The sequence below is a fragment of the Sceloporus occidentalis genome, unplaced genomic scaffold (genome assembly GCF_023333645.1).
Source record: "Sceloporus occidentalis isolate IW3139 unplaced genomic scaffold, rSceOcc1.0.p SCAF_5, whole genome shotgun sequence".
Lineage (NCBI taxonomy): Eukaryota > Metazoa > Chordata > Lepidosauria > Squamata > Phrynosomatidae > Sceloporus > Sceloporus occidentalis.
In genome coordinates, this window is record NW_028316985.1 from 21,717,761 (window position 1) to 21,742,342 (window position 24,582).

At 37.7% G+C, this 24,582-nt stretch overlaps 1 protein-coding gene across 2 annotated transcripts in view; it reads left to right on the forward strand.

Annotated features, from left to right (window-relative positions):
• Window positions 1–24,582, forward strand: part of FGD4 (FYVE, RhoGEF and PH domain containing 4) — a 129,258-nt gene that overhangs the window by 98,841 nt on the left and 5,835 nt on the right. For both annotated transcript variants that reach the window (XM_089527852.1, XM_089527853.1), the window contains exons 5-11: window positions 6,456–6,545; window positions 10,786–10,931; window positions 14,080–14,236; window positions 15,508–15,646; window positions 17,931–17,989; window positions 19,411–19,557; window positions 22,173–22,345. In XM_089527852.1, the coding sequence (XP_089383978.1) occupies window positions 6,456–6,545; window positions 10,786–10,931; window positions 14,080–14,236; window positions 15,508–15,646; window positions 17,931–17,989; window positions 19,411–19,557; window positions 22,173–22,345 (911 nt within the window). The remainder of the gene's footprint in view (window positions 1–6,455; window positions 6,546–10,785; window positions 10,932–14,079; window positions 14,237–15,507; window positions 15,647–17,930; window positions 17,990–19,410; window positions 19,558–22,172; window positions 22,346–24,582) is intronic.

The following is a 24,582-nucleotide window of genomic DNA, read 5'->3' on the forward strand; positions in this document are numbered from 1 at the left end:
GAGCAGCTAAGAACTCGTTCTATGATGCTCGTATTGCATCCGCAGAGTCGCGTCCAGCAGAGTTGTTCAGGGTAGTCAGGGAGCTAACTCAGCTCCCTCCTGCCCCGAACCAGATCCTTGAACCTTTGAAGGCCTGCTGTGACCAATTTAACAACTTCTTCGCGGATAAAACTTCTCGGATAAGCGAAAGTCTTAACGCTGGCATTAGGGCAGAATCCGGAGTAGAGGCGTCCAGAGCCTCCATGGACTCCATTAAACTGGATCAGTTTGAGTTGGTTAGTATCGATGATGTGGACAAGATCCTTCGAAGTGTTCGGAAGACAACCTGCTCTCTCGATCACTGTCCCTCATGGCTAGCGGCTCAGGGGGGACCGGTGGTAACCTCGTTGTTACACCGGATTATAAATACATCTTTGAGGGATGGGCAATTTCCAACCAGCTTAAAATTGGCCATTGTAAAACCGCTGTTAAAAAAGCCCTCCCTCGACCCCCTGATGCATAACAATTATCGGCCAGTTTCACTGCTGCCTTTTTTGGGGAAGGTGATCGAGAGAGCGGTTGCAATCCAGCTTCAATCGATCTTGGATGATACGGATTATCTGGACCCATTTCAAACTGGCTTTCGGGCGGGCTATGGGGTTGAGACTGCCATGGTCGCCTTGGTCGATGATCTCCGTCTGGGCATCGACAGGGGAAGCGTGTCCCTGTTGGTGCTCTTGGACATCTCAGCGACTTTCGATACCATAGACCATGGTATCCTTCTGGAGCACCTGGCAGAGGTGGGAATTGGGGGCACTGCGCTCCAGTGGTTCTGATCCTACCTCTCCGGGAGGTTCCAGATGGTGCAGCTGGGAGCCGTGCGCTCCGATAAGAGGGCCCTCGTATCAGGGGTCCCTCAAGGAGCCATTCTGTCTCCCATGCTTTTCAACATTTACATGAAACCGCTGGGAGAGATCATCCGGAGACATGGGGCGCGGGGTTATCAGTACACTGATGACACCCAAATAGTCTTCTCTATGTCTCCGACTGATGCAGTGACCGGGGATGGCACCTCTCCTCTCGTGGCCTGTCTGGAGTTGGTAATGGGCTGGATGAGGAAAAACCGACTCAGTCTGAATCCAGAGAAAATGGAGGTACTCGTGATAGGTTCCCCTGGCCTGGGGATGACGGTGGTTCCACCTGTCCTGAACAGGATCACGCTTCCCGTGAAGGACTCGGTACGCAGTCTGGGGGTGCTCCTTTATTCGTCCCTCCACCTTACAGCTCAGGTGGATGCGACGGTCAGGAGCACCTGTTATCAGCTTCGGCTGATCCGCCAACTGCGTCCCTTCCTGGACCGGGGACACCTTGAAACAGTAGTACATGCTCTGGTAACCTTTCGTTTGGATTTCTGCAATGCGCTCTACATGGGGCAGCCCTTGTACCATACCTGGAAGCTACAATTAGTGCAAAATATGGCGGCCAGGCTGGTTGCTGGCATGTCCAGAGCCAGCCATATAACACCAGTGCTTAAAGATCTGCACTGGCTGCCTATTTGCTTCCGGGCGCAATACAAGGTGCTGGTAATAACCTATAAAGCCCTAAATGGCTTGGGCCCAGGATACCTCAAGGACTGCCTCTCCCCATACAATCCGCCCCGCACTCTCAGGACATCTGGGCAGCAGCTATTGAGGGTCCCAGGGGCCAGATTAGCCTCCACATCTAGGAGAGCCTTTACCATCTCGGCCCCGACCCTCTGGAATTCGCTGCCCAATGAGCTCCGCTCGGCCACCTCCCTGGCCCAGTTTAAAAAGGGGCTAAAAACCTTTCTGTTTAGGTCTGCATTCCCTGATACTTGCCTCAATTAGTTCTTCCCCGCCCCAAGCCAACAGTGGCAAGTTGGTTTTGATTGTTTTGATGTTGATGTATTTTAACTTTAATTGTATGTATATTGAGGACTGTTTTGTAATGTTTTATGATGTTGTACACCGCCCTGATTGCACAGAAGGGCGGTATAGAAATAAAAATTTTATTTATTATTATTTATTATAATTTTGGCCCCAAAATATGCCCTTGACATATATATGAGGTTGACTTATAGTCAAGTATATACAGTAAGTTTTAAAGCTTACAGTGATCTGTTCTCACATCTATCTGGAGTGCCAGTGCCAGCTTATTTCAAATAAATAACCCAGCAAGCAGTGCCAGGATTGGGTCAGGGCAGTTTTACAGTAAAACTAGGTACATGTAAAATATTTGTCTCATGACATGTTTATAAGTAACATAAGGAGAGGTTGTATGCCTTATTGTTTCATTGTTTATACCATTGAAATACTACAGAAAGCTTGGATTAATTGCAGTTTCTTTTGACATGTTTGTAAATGAACCAGCAGATAGTATGTTCCTCTACTATGAGGCATTTTAAATATCACAGGACAATTTTTTAACATATTTGTTTGTTTGTTTATTGATATTCTGTCATTAATTATTTCCATGATCTGATTTTATGGGGTATGTGCCATTTTGCATTATACACGTATTGTTTCTTGTTTTTAACTTTTATATACACACACACACACACACACACACACAGCCATCTAATAGATTAAACTAATAATGCGCAGATCCATTAAAAAGATCAGAACGTCTCAGATGTTGTTGTTCTTTCTGATTTTATTTTATCCCAGCGTATTTTCTGTGTGCTCCCAGTATGATCAGAGGCATTTATGCCAGCTCCCCAGGTTGGTTTATTTTAACCCACTATTAAATCAGAAAGAAAAGGAACAAAATCTGAGACGTTTCAGTCAGTCTGACTGTGCTCAGCCATAGGATAATCTAGAATATTAAATCTCGCCTGTATTCCCCCCCCCTTTATATTTGACATAATGTTTTAAAATTCAATAACTATAACTTTTTAAAAGCCATAATCTCTGAAAGTATACCATATAAAACTGTGTGTGCCAAACTGTTACAAAATGCAACAAAATAAATCTATAGTTAATATGAATCCTGGGCATAAAATTGAAGCCACATGAAAAAACAGATCTACCTATTCAAGAAGATACCCACCAATAAAAAGAAAAAAAATTAAGAGAAAGAATTTCATGTCGAAATGGAAATAATCTCCATGTGCTTTTTTGTGTTTCATGGAAGTAAGATTTACAATTACCTATTATGCGCTATGAGTTCTTTACACTTAATAAGGATTCACTCTATATCATGTGGAAATGGTATAATCCACGGAGGGCCTAGTGTGGTTCTTGGTGTCTTATTCAGTATTATGGTTAAGCATATGTATTTTGCTTTTTGGCTTTAGCTTTCTGAAACGATTGGCTGTTTGAACAATGAATTGAATTGAATCAGAAAGTGCTCTACAATTGTGTAATATTATTCATAAGAATAGATATTAAAGGTTTCACTATCTTATATAGACAGTAAAACCACTGTGACAATGATTATCAAACATTATATAACTTGGGAATAAGCATTGGTTAAATGGTTGGCCAGAAAACGTGACAGATGCTGTGCTGCTTTTTTTTTAACAGTACTTACAACTGTACCTTAGAAATTTAAGAAGACGGCATGAGGATTTTATTAGTGTTCTGGATGTTATGGTGGGGGCCTGATTTAGCTTGGCGTTGTAGAACAGAAACAATATATACTGGTGCTCTGTCCTTATTGTTCTTATTAGTCACTTTAATCGTCTTCTCTTTATGTCCCATTTTTTACTCCCAGAGATGGTACTCAAGATGTTTTATAGAGGTGATATAGATAAAAACATACAAAAGATTGTCATTAATATGTCGTTAAAAAGCAGCCAAAAATAAAGCAGAAAACTGTTAAAACCATTTATTTAGGAACAGTCTTCAAAAGCCTATCAGAATAAAAAAGTATTTACTTGCTGATGGAAGGATAGCAGGGACAGACAGCCTTCCTAGCAAGTAAGTTCCAGAACCCAGGAGAAACAAACAAAAGGCCTTGTCTCACATTCCCACTCAGATGAAATTGTTTTAAATTTTATTGATATTTTAATGACATATTAATGACAATATTTTGTCATTTGCCACTTCGTCATTTTCCTCTTCCATTTTTTTTACAGATTGTAATTGTAAGTGTTGTAGTACCAAGAGACAATCTCTCTTGAAGATCCCAGGTCCCAAGAAAAGTTCATAGCAAAAATTATGGTCCTTCATATAGCCTGGACCTGGGCTAAACAGGCTTTATTGGTCACAACCAGTACTGTATTTGAATTTTGCCCAGAGATAAACTAGCTGACAGCTGTTGTACCAAGATAGTTCTGTGCTCCCTGTAACTAACTGCAGCTCTTTGGACCACTTGAAGTTTTCAAATAATCTTCAAAGGCAGCCCATGTAGAGCACATTCCAATAATCTAAATGGAATATAACTAAGATATATCAGACATCTCCAGAAACTTGAATAGTTGCAAGGCAGTTTTAACCTTGCAAATTCATTCCCAGGCAGTGACTAGCATGTTTGTCTTATTCACTCCCAAGAAGTGTCTTGCCCTTTTGTCAGCTTGTTTACCCTCATCTGGTTCAAAATGCTGAAGGTTAGGAGTGAATGTGAAAGAAGATTAGAAGAAAGTAGAGTAGAAGGTTGGAGTAAGTGAGATATGAAGGAGAAGAGAACATAGAGTAGAAAAGGAGAAGGAGGAAACAAAGAGATGGAGGCTAAGAGTAGCTGTGGAGTGGAAAAGATAGAGGGTAAGAAGGAAAAAGAATGGCGTTTGAGAAGAGGTGGGGAGGTTTAAGGGATGATAAGGAGGAGAGTGTGGGAGAAGGTAGGGTAAGGTTATGTGAGAGAGAGAGTTGCATTGGAAGTGTAACTTAAGTTTGATCAGAAGTGTAATAGGTTGGTGGTATTGAAATTTGAAGGACCATCAATATTGATATTGAATATAACATCAATTTGCTAGGGAATGAGTGGAATATATATATATATATATGGTTTCTATACATGCATTTGTTTTAACATATTGATGTGTATTTGTATGTATTTGACATTTTGTGTGTCAAAATGTTAGTAAAAATACATTTTTTTTAAAAAAAAAGTTGACTTTGTTGTGAAAACTCTAAATATTGACAGCGCTCTCAGTGGCTTCATTTATATGTTAAATAGGACTCCACATGCCAGTGGTCATGAAATTGAATGGGAATCCCCCAGTACCATCTTCTGAATCATTGTAAAGCAATGTCTCCAACAGTTTATCACACTAGCGAGATGTTTAATTACATATGTACTCGTGGTTTTACTTATTTTGTATTTGATATAATGTGTAATTATATTTGATGTTATGTGTATTTGATGGTAGCGTGAACCGCTTTGATCACTACGGAAAAGTGGTATACAAATAAAGTTTTTATTATTATTTATTATTATTATTCCGTGGGAAAACGGGAGTTAAACAAGATTTAAAGCAAAGAAAACCCAGAAATGCCCAAAGTTTATCACACGACATCACAGTTAATGTGAAATAATGTGAAGTTAATCCGAACACAAGTAGAGAAAATCAGCAACTTTTTACTTTCAGAACAACCCGAAAGTAAAAAAGCTGCTGTAAAATTTTCTCTGCTTTGCATTTGGATTAACTTCACGTTATTTCGCTTGGGCAGTTTCCTAGTGTGATAAACTCCCCAAATTTGCAAGTTTTGCTTAAATTCGAATCTGCTTTAAATTGCGTTTAACTCCCGTTTTCCCGCGGGATCTCGCTAGTGTGGTAAAGTTCCAAGTCCCATTCCAGTGAGTTCGCCCAAAAGGATACCATGGTCAATGGTATGGAATCCTGCTTACCTGCCCAGCAGAATCCACAGAATACATTGCCAGGAAATGTTGTTAACCAAAGCAACAAAGCAGTTTCTAGGCCATAATCAGTCCTGAAACCAGACTGAAATGGTTAAGATAATCTCCCTCGTCCCATCTATTTGGTGCTGCTATGGATTGAAGGCTTTACTTTCTCCATATTATTTACTTTCTTAGTTATTTTATATTTGCTTTAAATGTGCAAAGCGATTTACTTTCTTAGTTTTATATTTGATCCAGATGTGTTACCTCTTTAAGGTTTAGTCTCTTTTAAAACACTCCCTGAATTTCTTGTACACAAGGACATCAGGCTGTGACAGTGCCATAGATTTAAAAATAGTGAGCAAACACTTCACTCGGCACAACTCTTCCTTGAACCAAAATGGGCATAGGTTACCCTCCTAAATAACAATTAGTGCTTATACTTCTGCTTTTGCGACTCTGGTTCCCCTACTTGGAGGAGAAAGGGGATGTGGCTCTAGCTTCCTAACTATGAGAGCCTCCTCTAGTTTTCAAAAACCTGACTTGATAAGGAAGAAAAGAGTGCTGTTGTTTCATAAATGTGGAGATATGTAGTTATGCACAATTGAAGCAAAAATGTATTGATTAATTTATAATTGCGTTATTATAAAAATAAATGTTGTATGTATTTCTAGGAGACAAATGAGCAGAAGTGTTACAAAATTGCCAATGAGCTTTTGCACACAGAAAGAGCCTATGTTAGCAGACTTGCTCTCTTGGATCAGGTAAGGATGGGGATTTTTCTTTTCTTTTTAAAAATATTACTTTTCACAACTGTAGAATGAAATTCTTACATTTGGCATAGGAAAGCTTGTACAAACTGCTTTTAAATTAACCTTTGGATATCATTGAAAGAGGGGGAGCCAGTATGGTATAATGGTTTGAGCATTGGACTACAACTCTGGAGACCAGGGATCGATTCCCAGCTCACTCATGAAACCCACTGGGTAGCCTTGGGCAAGTCACATGTTCTCAGCCTCTGGAGAAGGCAATGGCAGATCTTTTCTGAACAAATCTTGCCAAGAAAACCCCATTTTAGGTTCACCTAAAGGGTTGCCGTAAGTCAGAAACAACTTGATGGCACACAACAACAACAACAGCACTGTCCACTCTTGACATAGCATGTCATATTTTCAAAAGTACGTTTGCTAATTCTTCTACCCTTCTACTTAGTTTTTATGAATTTTCATGTAATGTATCTTTCCCACCACTTCTGTACCATTCTTTCTTTTAGTTCACATGCAGCATTTCTTCCTCTTCAGCAGTGATTTGGCCCACAGCATTCAAGTACATTTGCTCTCATGCTCTTTTTCCCTTTGAGCAATAAGAGCCATTACCTTCCATCTAGTTTCAGAAATGCAAATCTAAAGGCGTTTGGTCACTATGATAATTGAGGGGGTTATGAATTTGCAGCTTAGAAAGAAAAAGCATTCAATTTCATCATCTCACTTCAAAAACAATGGCTGATTGAAATGACTTGGAATTACTCATACCCTCTGCTAGAATGATGGATCCCATTAAGGTTCTACTGCCAAAATCCTGTATTTGCCATTTAAATGTCACCCAACCCACAAGCTCTAATTTTGCTCTCCTGATTCAGTACCATCTTTTCTGTCTCTTGTAATAAAACATTTATTTTCCTAATGTCTGTATATTTTTCATCCTTTTTGTTAAGAGTCTTTTTTACCTTCACCCACTGCATGCTTAATTACTCCCTTTCTGGGTCATTGGATCATGAATTCAGTTTTGTTCAAAGATAACATTTTTTTTAGTTAACAAGTGTGTGTGTGTGTGCGTGTGCACATTAACTTTTAAATGTCCTCTCTGTGAAATAGAAGGAGCTTAGTACAACTGCCTTTCTTGGAGTATAAACTTGACATCACTTATTAGCTTTTAATTGCTTGCAGCTTACTTTCTTTTCACTATGTTTGTTAGTTGAACCAGTGCATGCAATTGCTTTATATTTTGTGAGAAGCTACTTTGCTAGTAAGTTAAACAAGTAATCACATTTTAAAACAATTAGATGCAATTATACATTTACATTAAAATAATACTAATATTAGAATTTGGAGCCAAGAAATCCACATATGCCTAAAAGAGGCCAGAGGGATAATAATATAGCAAATTAAGCAATCATACCACCTGCAAGTGTGATTGTGTCTTTCACAGCGAGTTCAGGGGGTCTTGCTGAGGTGTGGGGAGATGGTGTTGCCCACCCACGTAAAACCAGTTGTCTCAATTTGATCATAATAGAGAAATGTTTAAAAGCAGAAGTCTCTTCTATGTTTGTGGAAAGTGGAGGGATCATGGAAGATAAATGTTTATTGAAGTAGAATTCAAAAACATGGTAATGTTAGTCTGAAAAATCAATATGCAGGGGCATCTTGTGGCACCTTTGAGACTAACTGAAAGAAAAAAGTTGGTAGCATGCGTTTTTGTACACTTCGGCCTACTTCCTCAGATACGTGTTTATTGAAGTAGTGAGAAATGATGGGTTTACTATTACATAAACATAGAAGTTTTTTAAAAAATTCGGAATGTTACTATTTTATACCACATTTCCGCATGTTAAATACTCTACAGTTTGGCCACATTTGAATGTAAGAGTAAAACATCAGATTCATGTACTCGACCTTTGTTTTTCTTCAGCACAGCTGTGAAGATAAGTTTGGATGCTGTTTCTACTGTGCCAGGACGTTTCCCTGATGCAGAATGACAGACAATGAATAGCAGTCTCAATTCAAAATATAATAAATTATAATAGCATCAGTTTAATGTGAAGGCTTTCATGGCTGGCATCCATAGTTTTTTGTGGGTTTGTCAGGCTATGAGGTCGTGTTCTAGAAGAGGTTTTTTCCTGACATTTTGTCAGCAGCTGTGGCTGGCATCTTCAGAGAATACTGGCATGGAAGAGAGTGGGGTATATAGACTGTTGGTTGAAAGGAAGCAATTTGCATGTTAATCTGTGTATTATTCTTTTGTTGAATGGCAAGGCCTCAGGGTGTCCATTTAATTAATGATCCATTGTCTCACCCTGGATGGTTTTCATTTGCATTTGCTGGGTCTTGATTTTGGTGTTTTTCAGGACATGGTTTACTTTAAACTTTCCTGTTGAAGTTGTCCAGGTGTTTATGGATTCCAATGGCTTCCCTATGCATTCTGACCTGATAGTTGTTGGCATGGATTAGAATTTCAGTCTTTTCAAGTAGTATTTTATATCCAGGATGGTTTATAACGTGTTCTGCTACAGGCTAATGGTTACTCCAGCTCAGACATCAGAAGGACTGCCAGTCCCACCCCCTCCAAAACCCATAGGAGCACAGACAAACCACGACCCAAAGGAAAGTATTTTTTACCATACAACAAAGGAGTCACAGACAGAAAAGGGGAAACTGGTGAGGAAACACAACCTCCATATGATCTACAAACCGACCAAGAAAATCCAGCAAATGCTGTGCTCAGCGAAGGACAGAAGAGACCCTCTCATGGGTGCAGGAGTTTACCACATACCATGCAGCTGTAGACAAGTCTATATAGGGACCATCAAATATAGTATTCAAACACAAATCAAGCAACATGAGAGACACTGCCAATTGGGTCAGCTAGAAAAAGCAGTAGTAGCAGATTGAAGATGCCAGCCACAGCTGCTGGAGAACCCGCATCAGTTTAGTCATTTTTTTATTTGGACCCATTTATTTGTCTTTTTGGCAGATCATTTTATTTGTAGAACTCTCCTCCAGCTCCACATATCATATGACTGACTTCTTCCCACCAGCTTTTTATACGATCCACCTTTCACATGCACCAAGAGAAGTGAGAAATACTATGGCATGGATGATTTTGCTATCTCAGAAGTTTTAGGTTAACATTTGTTCTAGCTGCTTAGTTGGACTTCAACTACAATCCAACATCTTCTCAGCACAGCGTAAATGTGGAGATCAGCACTGTGCAACCATCATGCAGAATAGCAACACTGTGCAACACTTGCCTGTGATTGGATGCCTTTGCAAAACTGCAATGCGCAACCAAAATGTGCCATGCATAAACAAAATGCACAGTGTTGCTGTGCGCACAATTCCACTTCTTATGCTATCAGCAGTATATCTGCTGTGCTATGGTAAATAATTTGCCCCATATGCATAGCATAAGATGTGCATGCTTGTGTAATTAACAGAATGGCAGCTATGAAGTGATTAATCTTAACTTGTTTATAGTTGGCCTGTTTCAATAAATAATAGGTAGATTTGGTAAGATCTGTGTAGATTTGGGAGGCACAAGAAGCTACCGTCATCAAAAACAGAAACAGCATTCAAATTTGTCTTCACAGCTGTGCTGAAGGAAGAGAAAGGTAGAGTACATGAATCTGAGGTTTTACTCTTAGATTCAAATGTGGCCAAGCTGTAGAATATTTAATATGCAGAAATGTGGCATAAAATGATAACATTCAGAATTTTAAAAAACTTATATGCATAATGATATAAAAGTTCATGTGGTTAATGTATACATTACTTACAGTCTGCATGGTAAAGTAAGAGATAAAGAATGGTCAGTACGATGGAAACTAGTTTTTGAGTTAACAGTGTGAGCTGAAGTGGCGGAAAAAGGGAAGAAACATATTGAGAGGCAGAGGCAGAAATAAATTGCTAGAAAAACTTCCCAATGGGTAGATATAGAAGCCTGCACAGCAATCAGCTGGAGGGACATTGGCTAGTTTAACACTTGAGAGTCCTTCTGTGGTTTTGCTCTGTTTTCTACAAGGAAATCTATTTACAGGCAGAAGTGGTGGTTTTGAAATGGCTGTGGAAGTTCATACAAATGGATGGTGTTAATTATAGCAAAGGGGTGCATTTTGTTTGCTGCAGTTTAGCTGTAAACTCTTCAAATGTACAAAAAGTTTTCTGTTTTTTTCTTGTGTTTTTGAAGAAAACATGCTTTCTGTCTTGACCCTCTTTTTATTCACTGCAGGTGTTTTATTGTAAATTGATGGAGGAAGCTAACCGTGGATCGTTCCCTGCTGAAGTTGTTAATAAAGTCTTTTCCAATATTTCATCCATAAATCAATTCCACAGTCAGTTCTTGTTGCCAGAGCTTGAGAAAAGGATGCAAGAATGGTAAGTGTTTCAGCAAATTATTAGAGGGAAGTGGCCAGTGAAGGTAGTGGTGAACATCATCTATTCCACAGGAATCTCTAGGAATCTGTGTTAAATGGGGCAATCCAGCCTTCTAATACTGAGATCTACAACATTCATTTATGTTCACAAAACATAGAATTATTACTCTGGAAAAATTCAGAAAGGTGCAAGATTCACACAAGTTCATAGCCGTAAGATTTCACAACTCAAAAGTAATTGCACCTGTTCAAAAATTATAAGGTGGGGCATGGTAGAGTAGGAGGAGGTGATGCATACTATAACTATGACTGAAGGACCGATGATTTGAATAAAAGAGCTTATCCACTACTGGCTAACCTGAACAAAATGAAAATTTCCTTCTCTGCGTTGTGTGACATATCTGAAAGAACACATTCCAGGAATGGAACAGTTATTGGCTGTAACACAAACAGTTGTAACAGTTATAGGCTGCAGTCTTTAATTGTGGGCTAACCAATCAGAGCTTGCCTATTAATTAAATAAATATTTATAGGGATTTGCAAGTCTTTTTTTATGTTTTTTTGTTACAGTATGGAACTGAAATGGGAAAATAAAGAGAAATATTAAAGATGTTATAAGAATGGCTGTTATAAGAATGGCTGGTTTCTCTAGCCTAATTAAAATTCCCTACTACTCTTCCTTTCTCTTTTTATTTTGCTGCTTGTTCATTTTCATGTTAAGAGAATGGAAAAGAGGGTTTATGTGTTTTTAAGAAAAGCTCTTCTGTGATACTTATTTTTTAAAAATGTGAGGAGTGGTGTTATTTTGGTTAATTGATTTTGTATGATTATATTGTATATCTTAAAAATAGTTTGAAAAGGTGTTAATAAAAGGTCATATTTAATGTAATGTGTGTTAAAACCTGAAAAAGAACCTATATTTTATTCAGTTAAAAACAGATGAAGGATTAAGAGTTCTTCTATCTCTAAACCGTCATATTTAGTAGATATTACCATTCTTATTTCTTCCCATTAGCAGGATTGTTAGGTACTGATCATGAAATAACACCTGGTCTATTGAGTCTTACAAAAATAAAATGTTGGAGTACAAGTCCATCATCCAAACATCTTTGACTCTGACAACAGGATAAATTTTACTATTATTCAGCAGATCTGAGTGAAAATATGAATTTATTTCATGCAAGGATTCACTGCTCCTTTGCAGGCACATCATCTAAAATAGATTGATTTGATAAAGGAGAACCAAACTATAATTGCGGAACGGCTTCTGTTTGTTTTTGTTTTTAAATGCATTATCTTGAAGCAGTCATCTGTGACCAGTATATTTAAGATGACTTTGAAGTAGTAGAGCTGTCTTGGAAATGTTTATAATGCTGGGCAAGAGTTCAAAGAGAATTCTTACTTGTTTAAAGCAAAAAATAGAAAACTTGCCATGACAATCAAGGAGGAGGAACATTAGTTCTCTGTAGTATTAACATTCCAGCAGGCAGCACTTAGTTGTGGTGATTAAACTGAGGTTTATTCACAGGAGATGGGCATAGGCAATCATACACAGTCCCATTCCATCTACAGCAAGGGCCTGAAATTGGAAATGTTTCTTTCCAGTTTTGATTAATATTATGCCTGAACCCAGATTAACTTCGGCTCATCTTAACATTTTAAAAATGGTTAACTGAAAAACACAAGCTTTTGGGGGGTGGGGGGTGGTGAAGCTCCTTATTGTTCTTCTCAGGTGCCAGTTCCAGTTTTTCTCACTGTTGCATACCTAAGGTCTTCTGATGTTTACATCTCTGTCTTACAAGTCCACATTTGGCAGAAATCCACATTAAAAAGATCAAGGATTTTAAGGAAATTATACCATAATTGTGGTACATCTTTTTGTTACCAAATTTGTGTTTTGTGATAAGGGAAATTGTTGCCTCTGTGTAATTACTAACGTGTTAATAACAGGCACCAATGTGTCTTTTTATAGACTGCTTGTCTTCCTTTAGGAAGCTACAGAAGCTTTTTAAAAACATATTTTGACAAATCCAGTGAAAAGTGTAAAGTTACTCCATATATTATTGCTTTGTATTTTGTAGCTCTACAGAATATTTGCAAATTACTTTGCTTAATTCTTGAAAAAACATTTATTTAATTTTCTGTATCATGTTTGGGATGGTATACTTTCTATTTGAGGAACACTTTGACTCTGTCTCTCAGTCACACATACGAACACACACACTGTTAAGTCCTTTGTAATAATATGTTTCAGAATACATGGATATATTACATAGGAATAATAAAGGAGAATTTAAGAGCCATGCATGCTACTTCAGCATTTTGTTTAGATGGTGACCAAAGCAGGTGCCTATGGGCAGCCCACAAGCAAGACATGACTTGTGTTCCCTAGCAGCACTGGAAGTAACAGATAACTATTGGGACTTTCCATAGACTTAACTTTTATATAAGTCTTCCTACATGGATCAATTAGTGAGCACTTTTGGTTCCTATCAGTTCTGTGAGTTTAGCTGCAGAAAGATATAACACTTTCCAGGATAATAGCCATATTTTTAAAATGGTGAATGAAGAAGCTTTTGTTAGAATCAGCCCTAGATTTTCTGGTGATGTGCTGTTTTTAGCAAGTTTAAAAACCTTTCAAAAGCATCTATTGGAATGGTTTCACATGGGTGAAACACATGTGAAGCAGCAGAAATAGAAGGTCTCACAAATCTGAGAGGTGAAATTACATTTTAAAACTAGGAATCATAACACAATAATCTAGATTGTGTACTGGATATTTATTTATTTATTTATTTATTTATTACATTTATACCCTGCTCTTTAGCCGCAGAGACTCTCAGAGCAGATTACAGATTCCTAGAATAATTCAGAGAGCCTTTTGACTGGTAAAACAAGGAGCCTCTTGTCTGGATGCACACCAACTTTGAGTTAATTGTATATTTTTATCAAGTATATTTGTAGATCACATGATGAAAAACTTTAGATAAAGTTATAGATAAATCCTTTTTGTGGGGGAAAGGTAGCTTACAATGTAGGCATAACAAGAAGGTATAATTAAAACAAGAGTCCTGATAGGACTGAGGGAACCAGAACTAATATTAACCAACATTATATATCTCTATAACATTGATTTCTTTTTCATTTAGGGACACAAACCCCAGGATCAGTGATATCCTGCAGAAATTAGCACCTTTCCTTAAGATGTATGGAGAGTATGTGAAGAATTTTGACAATGCAATGGAATTGGTGAAAACATGGACTGAGCGATCACCTCTCTTCAAATCCATTATTCAGGATATTCAGGTAGAGAGAGAGTCTGTGCAAGAGACAGACAGACAAGACACCTTAGCAATGGAGAATGTATCTCTAGCATTTTATTCCTTGCTTTATTAATGTCTTCAGTAACAAATTAAGAGCTTGAAGATGCATGTGTAGCTCCCAAATTGAGAGGTTGGAGGTGCATATGCAGACCTTTTTGATCTTGGTAATTTTATCTTGGTAATAAATGACATAATTGAAATTCACTAGCAAATCTCAGAGTTTATTTTAATTTCTCTCATAGCAAAGGAGAGCATTTACAATACTAAGTTGGTAAAATAATTTACAATAAGTGATGTGATATGTTAACAAGCACTCCAAGTCTTCAAGTCCAAGACCTCACCCTTACATATATAGCATGCCTTTATTAACCATTAACCTTCCTGCATAATATTGAAGTCCACACTAGCAATGTATAGTCACCATTCCTGTTGATGAGACTTACTATCTGAAAGAAAAGTCACACATCATAAGATTGTTCTGTATCTTAGACTTAATTATTTGAATTTTTGTCATAGGTCAGCTATGTCTGAGCAATACTTTTGTGTCAAAGAACACTTTGGGCCTGTTCATTTTGAATCCAGGTTAAATAATACTAACAGTGTAGAAGAAAATATGCAAAAGGATATTGTAGCACCTTTGAAACTAACTGAAAGAAAGAAGCTGGTAGCATGAGTTGCAACTTCATAGATGAGTCTTGTCAAAGCTTATGATACCAGTTTCTTTCTTTCAGTTAGGTGATACAAGATCCCTTTGCATACTGATTTTCCAGAGTAACACAGCTATAGCAGTGAAAAAGAGAAGAAGGAGGTGAAGCTTGGCGATTGAGCAGTGTTAAACTGTACTGGTCTTATGTTTTCCTTTATGGACATTTGTGGCAGTGATGTTTTCATCTTGAAAAATAAGAGAAATATTTATCTTTCTCATGAATTAGCATTTCATTTGTGTTACCAAAACTGTGTTTTAAAATTAGTTTAAATTACTGCATTTTTCTTATATTTATATACTTTTGGCGTTTGATGACAAAAGCTTAAGAGTAAGAATCATAAATCCAATAATGTCTGTTTATGGTCAATGATAAATGGTATATTTCACCTTTAGCTATTATTAAAATATCACTGGCAGAAATATCATCATTATTAGTATTATTAAAATAAAGAATACTATTCAAACAGAGTAATTCATTTTTACAGGTATATAGTATAAAATATATGTTTCTGAAGCTGTGAAATTAACAAATGCCTATTGCTTTCTAGAAACAGAAAGTCTGTGGAAATCTGACCTTGCAACATCACATGCTAGAACCAGTGCAACGCATCCCACGATACGAGATGCTTCTGAAGGACTACCTAAGAAAATTGCCTCAGGACTCTATAGACTGGAAGGATGCTGAAAGTAAATATTTTTGTGTAACTTGTATGTCCAGTGCAACATGGTTGGGGTCACCTTTCTAAATATTTTCTTCAGTGCTGTAGATAAATAACTCTGTAAAATGTATCTTTTTTCAGTTTTCTGAGTAAAAAGTAATAGGCAATATTCACTTTCTGCTTTTTGGGAAGTAGTACAGATTCTGAATGCACAAATTATCTAGGTGCAATGTCTAGGTTCAGAGACAGCCCACCAATTATTACCAATGAAAGGAAATTGTGGACTAGCTTGTGGACTTCCCAGAGGTGTCTGAGTGGTTGCTGCAGAATATAGGATAATGGACTTGAATCCTACTTAGGAAATATCCCTTACTGTTAACCTATTTGCCAGTTGAACAGCAAAGGATCCAAAATCTTAAGCCTTTTTGTCTTATGTTTTGCTCTCTAAAATAACTTACATTTTTCCTAGATTATTTCTCCTGCATATATTGGCTATATAATTTTTTCAAGTTGCTACATGGTTCACAAAAGTGTTTTGTAAATATTACAGCATTCACTTATGAATTAGAAATAAACAAAGGTAGCAAATAAAGAAAGGTCTGTTAATTTGTCCAAGGATCATAGAATCTTAGAGTTGGAAGGGATCACAAGGGCCATTCAGGAATAGACATCTAAAGTACCCCTGAAAGATTCTCATCCAGCATCTGTTAAAGACTTCCAAAGATGGAGAGTCCACCACCCTCTGAGGCAATTTATTTCATTATGTCTTTTGTATCCTTTTGTATCATGTCTTTTTAGATTGTAAGCCTGAGGGCAGGGAACCGTCTAATTATAAAGATTGTATGTACAGCACTGTGTAAATTTACAGCGCTTTATAAATAAAGGTTAATAATAATAATAATAATAATAATAATAATAATAATAATGTCTTTTGGGGTTAAACTAACAGAACTTGGCCACAAACATGTTGATTAGTCTTCCTATACATAGGATTGCCAGTTTGAAAACTAGAGAGGGCTCTTGCACCTTTAATGCTTACATAGAAGAGGGAATTTCAGCATGTGTTACTTGTTACCTAAGTGTGTGACAAGCAACAGCTGCTGAAATTCCTTCTTCTATATGTGTTTTAATGTACAGGAGCCCTCCACAGATTTCATTCTGGCATTCTGGCAATTACACCAAGTATAGTAGTAGGGTACCAGCTAGGGTAAAATAGCCACAAGCAACCAGGATTCATGGAATAAAAAGTTAATTCTATCAAGAGAGACAACTGCTTTGATCGTTTCTGATATGAACCAGAAACAGCAGAGCTACTTTCTTTGGTGATGGAGATGGCTTTCTGTTCCATCTCTCCTTTGCCACTGTGCACAGTTCCAAAATTATCTTCTGCTGGCATGATGAAATGTCACACAAAGGATTTTGGCCTTTATTCCCACTCCCCTAAAATTTTACTGATTCAAATCCTGTTAACTGTTTAGAATACCCTACCTAAAAAATTTTTTTTCTTTGTAAATAAGCATTTCCCCCCTTTCTGTAACTGACCAAACTGTCATCTATTGGACTCCACATTTTCCCATGTGTAATATTGTGATATATATGGGGGGGGGGGGGGGGGAGAGAAAATATAGTGTGTGTGTGTATTTGATGATGATTGATGGGGCAGTTAAAGAGTTGGATGTTGTGTTTGTGAATTCCAGTCCTGAGAATATGTTTTGTTTTCTGCTTGTTTCAATTAAAGTTACATTATGATCCATGCCTGTTATATTCAACAACTAATATACCTAAAACATCTTTACTTCAACTGTTGACTTTCTCTCCTTGAATATAGTCTCAATTAAATTGAAAGAAGCTCACTGAACTAAATTTTGCATATTACCTTGGCGACAAAAAGTAATCATGCAAAATGTGAAATAAGGTCCTGTACAGACCAGCACTTTGTGCTGGCCTGTGGGCAGAGTCAGGGCGCAGCGTCCTGACGCTGGATGCCCTGAATCTGCCCTCAGGGCATCATGATGATGCACGCTGTTCCAGATGGCAGGCAGCATCATGCATCCAGATGATGCAGTGCCGAAGGGGCACCATACAGCTGCGCTACCATGGATATGGCGCCCTTTGGTGGGTGCAAAAGGGAGCCGCTTTTTGCAGCTCCTCTTTTTGCCTTCCAGAGGCCAGATGGGGGCCGTGGTGTGAGGTTGCTGTGGCCCTCCTCCAGCCAGGGCGGTCTGTATAGCCCCTAAGCTGGTATTTGAAATAGCAGTTTGTAGATTGTAGTACTAACAAATCATATTTTCTTGGCTTTTGTTCTCTTATAGAATCCCTGGAAATAATATCCACAGCAGCAAGTCACTCCAATAGTGCCATCAGGAAAATGGTGAGTGAGTTTTGAGGATTTTTTTGCTTTGCACAATATGCATTATTGTTTTTGTTTTAGGCAAACAGGCAATTGTGTGATGCCTAAGGAGGAATTTTTGCAACTGTTAAGCCATTATAGTGCCATATGATGTATTAGTTTGAGTGTGGGATTACAACTCTGGTGACCAGGGTTCAAATTCCCACTCACCCTTGGAAGCCCACTGGGTGACTTTGGGCAAATCATTCTCTTTCAGCCTCAGAGGAGGGCAAAAGCAAACTTGAAGGCACCCAACCACAACAATATGCTTGTACCATGCCTTTGCTCTAAGATGTCATAGCAATTCACAAGATTCTTCTATCTGATCCTCCCAATAACCTTGGAGATAAGTTAGGATAAGCACTTTTCAATTTCTAGTCAGAGGAGTTTGGCAGACTACTACTGCATGAGCCTCATTCTTGCAGCAATTGCATCAGTTTTTTAAAAACGGAAACATGCAGGTTTCAGAGCAGCCATTATCACATGTCTCCACAGTTATGTGACTGGAGCTACTGCTGCCACCATTCCCTCTTCCTGACTCCCTGACTCCCTGCCCCATGTCCTCCCCAGCATGCCTTGCATGTTTTAATTTTTTTTAAAAAAAATCATGCAATTTCAGAGCCCTACTACTGCTATTGTAGTTCAAAAACAAAACAAAATAAATAGGAAAAAATTACAAGCAATCAGCCTGCTTGGGAATAGCAAGGGGGAGAGGAGACAGGGGACAGTTGACAGTTGGACTGCCAGTATCACAACTACCCCATCAGTAACATTTCACACCTGGGGATTTGTACGATTGTAAGCTCATTGATGGGTTTCTCTGTCAATGAAAAGGGACACAGCAGCTATGGGTTAGGGGTGTCATTATGCAATAAGTATTGCCAAATCTGTTTTCTTTCTTTCTTTCTGGGTCTAATTGCACTTTAATCTCCCTGGAAAACTTACTTATTGGACTCCCCAGAACCCACAATCAACATGATCACTGGCCATGCCAGCTGGGGAATTATGGGAGTTGTATTCCAAAAAGTAATTTTTCTAAAGTTTTAGGATTAGAAACCATCTAGTGAGCTTTGCAGAGTCACCTAGTTAATCTTTTAGCTGGTACTCACCAGACTAAATCTGCAATTCTAATTATTTCACCCAATATCTCTAATTTTTAGGTTTTTCCTTCACTGAAGACAGTTTTTCAGTGTTCTCTTTTGAAGATATTTATTGATGATGATTACATTCAAATCCTTTACTACAAAAGTCATTCTGCTGCAAAAGTTGTCCAGCAGTGTCACAGAAAATATCTCTTAAAGAAAAAAAAGATGCTTTGATTCCGTAAAATTGTTCATGCTTTAATCATTTTTATAAAAACAAAACAAATGCACTACTAATGTTGCTATTTTTTTAATGGAAAGGAAAACTTGAAGAAGTTGTTAGAGGTTTATGAAATGTTGGGAGAAGAAGAAGATATTGTCAATCCTTCAAATGAACTCATAAAAGAAGGACAGATACTTAAACTTGCTGCTCGTAATACATCTGCCCAAGAAAGATACCTTTTTTTAGTAAGTATCTGTCTCTGATATCTCATGTGTTATATTCTTGCATATTTCTATTTTTTCATCTTTTTTGGATAATCTATTTCAATGATTTGGTTTAAAATTTATGAAAGTTCCTTGAAAAATAGTGTAAATATCTACTGCCTTCTCTGCTTTCTGGTACAGTTTCCACTGCTGTCTTTAAATTTGGTTTATTTTCACATCTGAACTGCTAAGGGTTGTCAATGTAAACCAGCATCCCTCTGAGCCAGGACAGCTAAACTAATTGCAATTTGCATGTGTCATAGCAATGCAGCTATTTTCAGTGCAGATGTAACATTAAACCATGTTTATGGCTGCTAAGGCAAAAGGTAATTTGTATTGTGATTTGCAAACAGAGGTTTCCAGAGATCAAATGTTGCATTCTACTAGATCAATGAAAGGGGTTGTACTCTTGAAGTATTCTGTGCTGTAACCATACATGGCTTTGATTTTAGGCCTTTTACCCTTCATTTTGAATGGGATAAGAATCAAAAGGTGAATTAAAGTGGTATTTCTTTTGTTTAAAAAAAAACTTGGAAAGCTTAGACACATTGTTATTCCAGTGATGCCTTTCTCTAGTCATTAAGTGGTAGATTTTCTGTTCCTTGTAAACAGGGAAACGTATTTTTTTCATTTGTGCTCTGCCCTTTTCCCTAATATTCACAATTGTTTCTACTGTTCCAGTGCCTATGAGGAATGTGTATGCTCCAAGCTAGAATGTGAAAAGTTCACTTATGCCTCACAAAGGATTAAGATGACACAGATGTAGCTTAAATCATCAAAGTAGTCCTGGAGAATCCTTGTATACGTTTAGTCTGCTGTTAGCTTAATCCCTAATGATTCGTTTCTCAAAACCTATTTCATAGTGTACTTCAGAGATAAGAAGCAGAGCTTCAAATCAGTATAACAGCTGAATCTCAGAGCACTTATGTTACCTTGGTAGGATAGTTATGCATCCATGAAATAGTATTTAAATGAGCTGCTGGTGTGCTTGATCATTAATAACTGAATATATTAATAGTTTTAATTCTGACAAGCTTCAACTTCAAACCTGCTTTATATGTTAATCCAAGGAGTATGGGGAAATTCTGAAATGTGTGGCCTATCTGTCTTTCTTGAAAAATCCTGTTTAAAGGATATTTAATACACCCACCCACCCTCCCCTGATTTTTCACTCTCTCTTTTGATAACAAATACTACAACTATAAGCCATGCTTTTAAGAGAAGTTGCAGTTGTCCAAAGTAAATCCCTCCTGGGATGTAAATGTTCAGCAAATGCTGTCCTCCACAAAAAGAAATAGCACCTACTGCTTAATTAGAATATAGTTCCATTCGTTGCTGCTCGTAATACATCTGCATTTAATGATATGCAGAGACCACGAAGAAGAAAAATTATTCAGCTTTGGGTTATTTACTGGAACCCTACAAATAATCAGGTTTGTTAGCTGTTTCAGCACACAGTGAGAAACCTAGATGGATATGATTTTTAAAAATTAAGTCAGCAATTACTGTAGGGCTTTGTGAAATACTGCTGCATGAGTCTGTTTTGGTACGCTGGAAGAATATGTTGCAGCACTGCTGTTATCACTTTCTTGTTCTGCTACAGTACCAGATGTGTTAGTTGCGCTTTCAGTGCTCTTTTGCTCTACTGTGACATCTGCTATGCTGTTTTATAACATGAATGTGTGGAAATACACTCACTGTTAACAGACCATAGGTGTCTAGGTAAATTGCTGTTCCTAACTGAAATGTGGCATTAGGTAGAATTTAGACCACCAGTAAGAGTGGCAACAATGACAGAAACAGCCATCACTTCCACATTTCTCTATTTTGCTGTACTAAATCACTGAACCTCTAATACAAAAAGACTTCACAAACTGTTACCTGTACCTGTGGAAAGTAATATCAAGATAAAAAATGCAGCCCACAACAGTGATGAAACCAGACAAAAAGACAGAACAATGACCAACCAAGTGTTAATTTGTCGTCTTTGAAAATGAAAAGCAGTTCAACTTTAAGGGCTTTAAAGAAACTTAAAGCAACCTACTTTAAGTAGCTGATATATTATGAATATGTGTGCTTCCCTTTATTCTCAGAGGTAGGCATTGCAAGCGATGTTTTTATTAGTGCTGTAGCACATTTTCACTTCCAGTAAAGCAGCTTTGAGAGGTGGTGATTGAGAGTAGAAAAGCAATAGAAGAGGGGACACTTAGCTTTCTTTGCTTCCAATCAATTTTTTTTCTTCACTAAGCTTCAAATGCAAGCAGCTTTTAGTTCTTTGCAATAAAGAATGGCACCAAGCTGCTAATCGTCTGGGTTTGTGTTTAACATGTGCTTTGTTCTCAAACTGGTACAATGCAAAACGTAGTATTTTCCTCTGATGACAGCATTCAGTGTGTTATTATTACAGTGGGTGAATGTTGTGGGGTATTTGTGACATGTTTCATGATGACTGATCCAGTTCCTGCATCATATAATCTCTTTTAATGTTATTTAAATATCCTAGAGCATGCCTTTTCCAAGAAAAACATGCAGCTGTTACAAAAAGACCCAACATTGTCTCTATGGAAACTAATGTCTGTCTGGGTTTTCTCCTCCAGTTCAACAATATGTTGCTATACTGTGTCCCCAAATTTAGCCTAGTTGGATCTAAGTTTACAGTTCGGACAAGAGTCGGCATTGATGGTATGAAGATAGTGGAAACGCACAATGAAGAATACCCACACACTTTCCAAGTGTCTGGGAAAGAACGAACTTTGGAATTACAAGCCAGGTAAGAGATGGCACAAATTTAAGATTGTAGTGCACAGTTACACAGTTATAAGGTTATGGGGTAAAAGTGTTTGCATCTTCAGCTAATGCAGTTTGAATGCATGGATTTCTTACTCATGTTGTGCAACTCTTAGCTTTGGTAGACCATAGTCATGAGAATAAGATAAATGATATTAAGCTTCCTTTTGTGATGATAACTGCAGTTGAGCTACACCAGAAACTACACGAGGAAAGGCAAAACTAAGGTGGAACAAGCTGATGTAATTGATACTGATGTTTAGGATCATCTCAGAAGTTTCTGTTATGGAGGCGATCACAAGCATAAGATGATCCTAAGGTGTCCTGACTCTTGGAAACAGTAAAGCAGCTTGAATCTTTTGATTGGTGAAGCAGAAAACCTTTGCTTGTAGACTTAAGGAATGTACTGAATCTAGCTAATATTGTTAGTTATAGGCCTCTGTTCAACATTCCCTCAGTACAGCATAACAATCTGGATGCAGACCTTACATTACACTGGCCATACATTTTTTGCGTTAAAATTTACTTCTGTGTAATAATGACTTGACAATTCGTATTGCTCACTTCATTTTAATTTTGTGAGCTCCAGGAACTTTGCTTGTATTTGTCAACATTTTGTGAGGAAATTCTGTAGGAGCTTTTCTGCTTTAACTAGGCATAAATGAAAGTACAATGTTAATGTTAATCTTATCAGTCAACCTTTTCTTCCCAATCTAGTTTGGCATATTCTTAGTATGTTCTAGATATTAAATTTTTTCCATTAGTATAAAAAGTGCATTAGCTATGATACAAATTTACCTTGCCTAAAGGATCTCCTTTACCAGAAGGATTTGTATGTTTGCCTCCTGATTCCATTAGGGTGCACATTAGTGTTTGCGGTTAGTAAAATGCATTTCATTTTATAGACTGCTGCTTCCTGTTGTTCTCATATAACAGTTACTTCAACTCCGTTGAAGAATTGAGCTTAATGATTTATTCAATCAATCTGATTAACCATTCAGCTCCTGACATCTTGAGCTTTCTGCCATTTGCACCCTTTTTGTCTTCTGACCTGGGAGCCTCATGACCTGGTACACGTCTTCTGGCACAATCTCTTGTTTCATTTTGGACTGTCTGGTCATAGGCTTTTCAAGGTAGAAGCCTTCAGTAATGGGTTACCATTGCCTTCTTCAGTACAGTACTATAAGTGTTAGCTGTGGTGCCACTGCCCTTGTCTTTGAGAGATCCTCTACCATTGTCACCCCCACTTCTGCTGCTACCCACTCACTGTTTGGCACATTTAGGTCCATAGCACACTGCAGAAATAATTCAGTTTGAGACCTCTTTAATTTATTTGTCTCAGTGCTATGGAATCCTGAGAGTTGTAGTTCATGATGGCACTAGAGCTCTCTGACAGAGAAGACTAAATGTCTCACAAAACTACAGTTCCCAGAATTCTCTAGCATTGAGCCAGGGCAGTTAAAGCGGTCTCAAACTAGATTATTTCTGCAGCGTGATTTGGAAGTTTGGCTCCTCAGCAAAAGCCTGTCTGAAATGGGAGGCTCTACTAGCAGCTCTGCTACCATCAGCAGAATTTACAGGAGTCATGCAGTCCCACTGGCACAGAAGGGTAGTGCCATGCTGTGATCAAAGAGATGACTGTACTGTTTTTTTACTATAATTAGTGGGTTGTAGTTTTAAATGGCTTTGTTTTTGAAGCGAAAGATGCTGTGGTAAGGGGAAACTTGGCGGTAAGAGCACTAAAACAATTGGTGAAAACTAGAAAGAATGTGTGTTCATATACGCACTATTACAGACACCATTCTAGGATCAATTATTTGACATTTCCTTATAAAATAATAAAAATCAGATTTTTAAATTACAATTAAAACAATGCAGCACCCTCCTAAAGGCCCTTTAAAATTTTTTTTTCCAAAAAGGCTACCAGAATAAAGTATGTACTGATGATACTAAGGAAAGCCAAGTACTGAAAGTGTCACAGTGAAGTCAGAGTACAGGGTACATTTGAGATGATATTTTAACATAAAGCTAATCTTACAAAGGTTTTGAATATAGGACAGGATTTTTTTTAAGATGGGTAATTTCATTGTTCTTACTGTCAGCTTTCTTTCAACTGACTCCAATATAAATATAAATTCTCAGAGGTCTTGACAAAATTTAAATTTAAATGAGTAGCTTATTAATATTTTCTGAACTTGCTGTTAACTATCTCCAACTGTT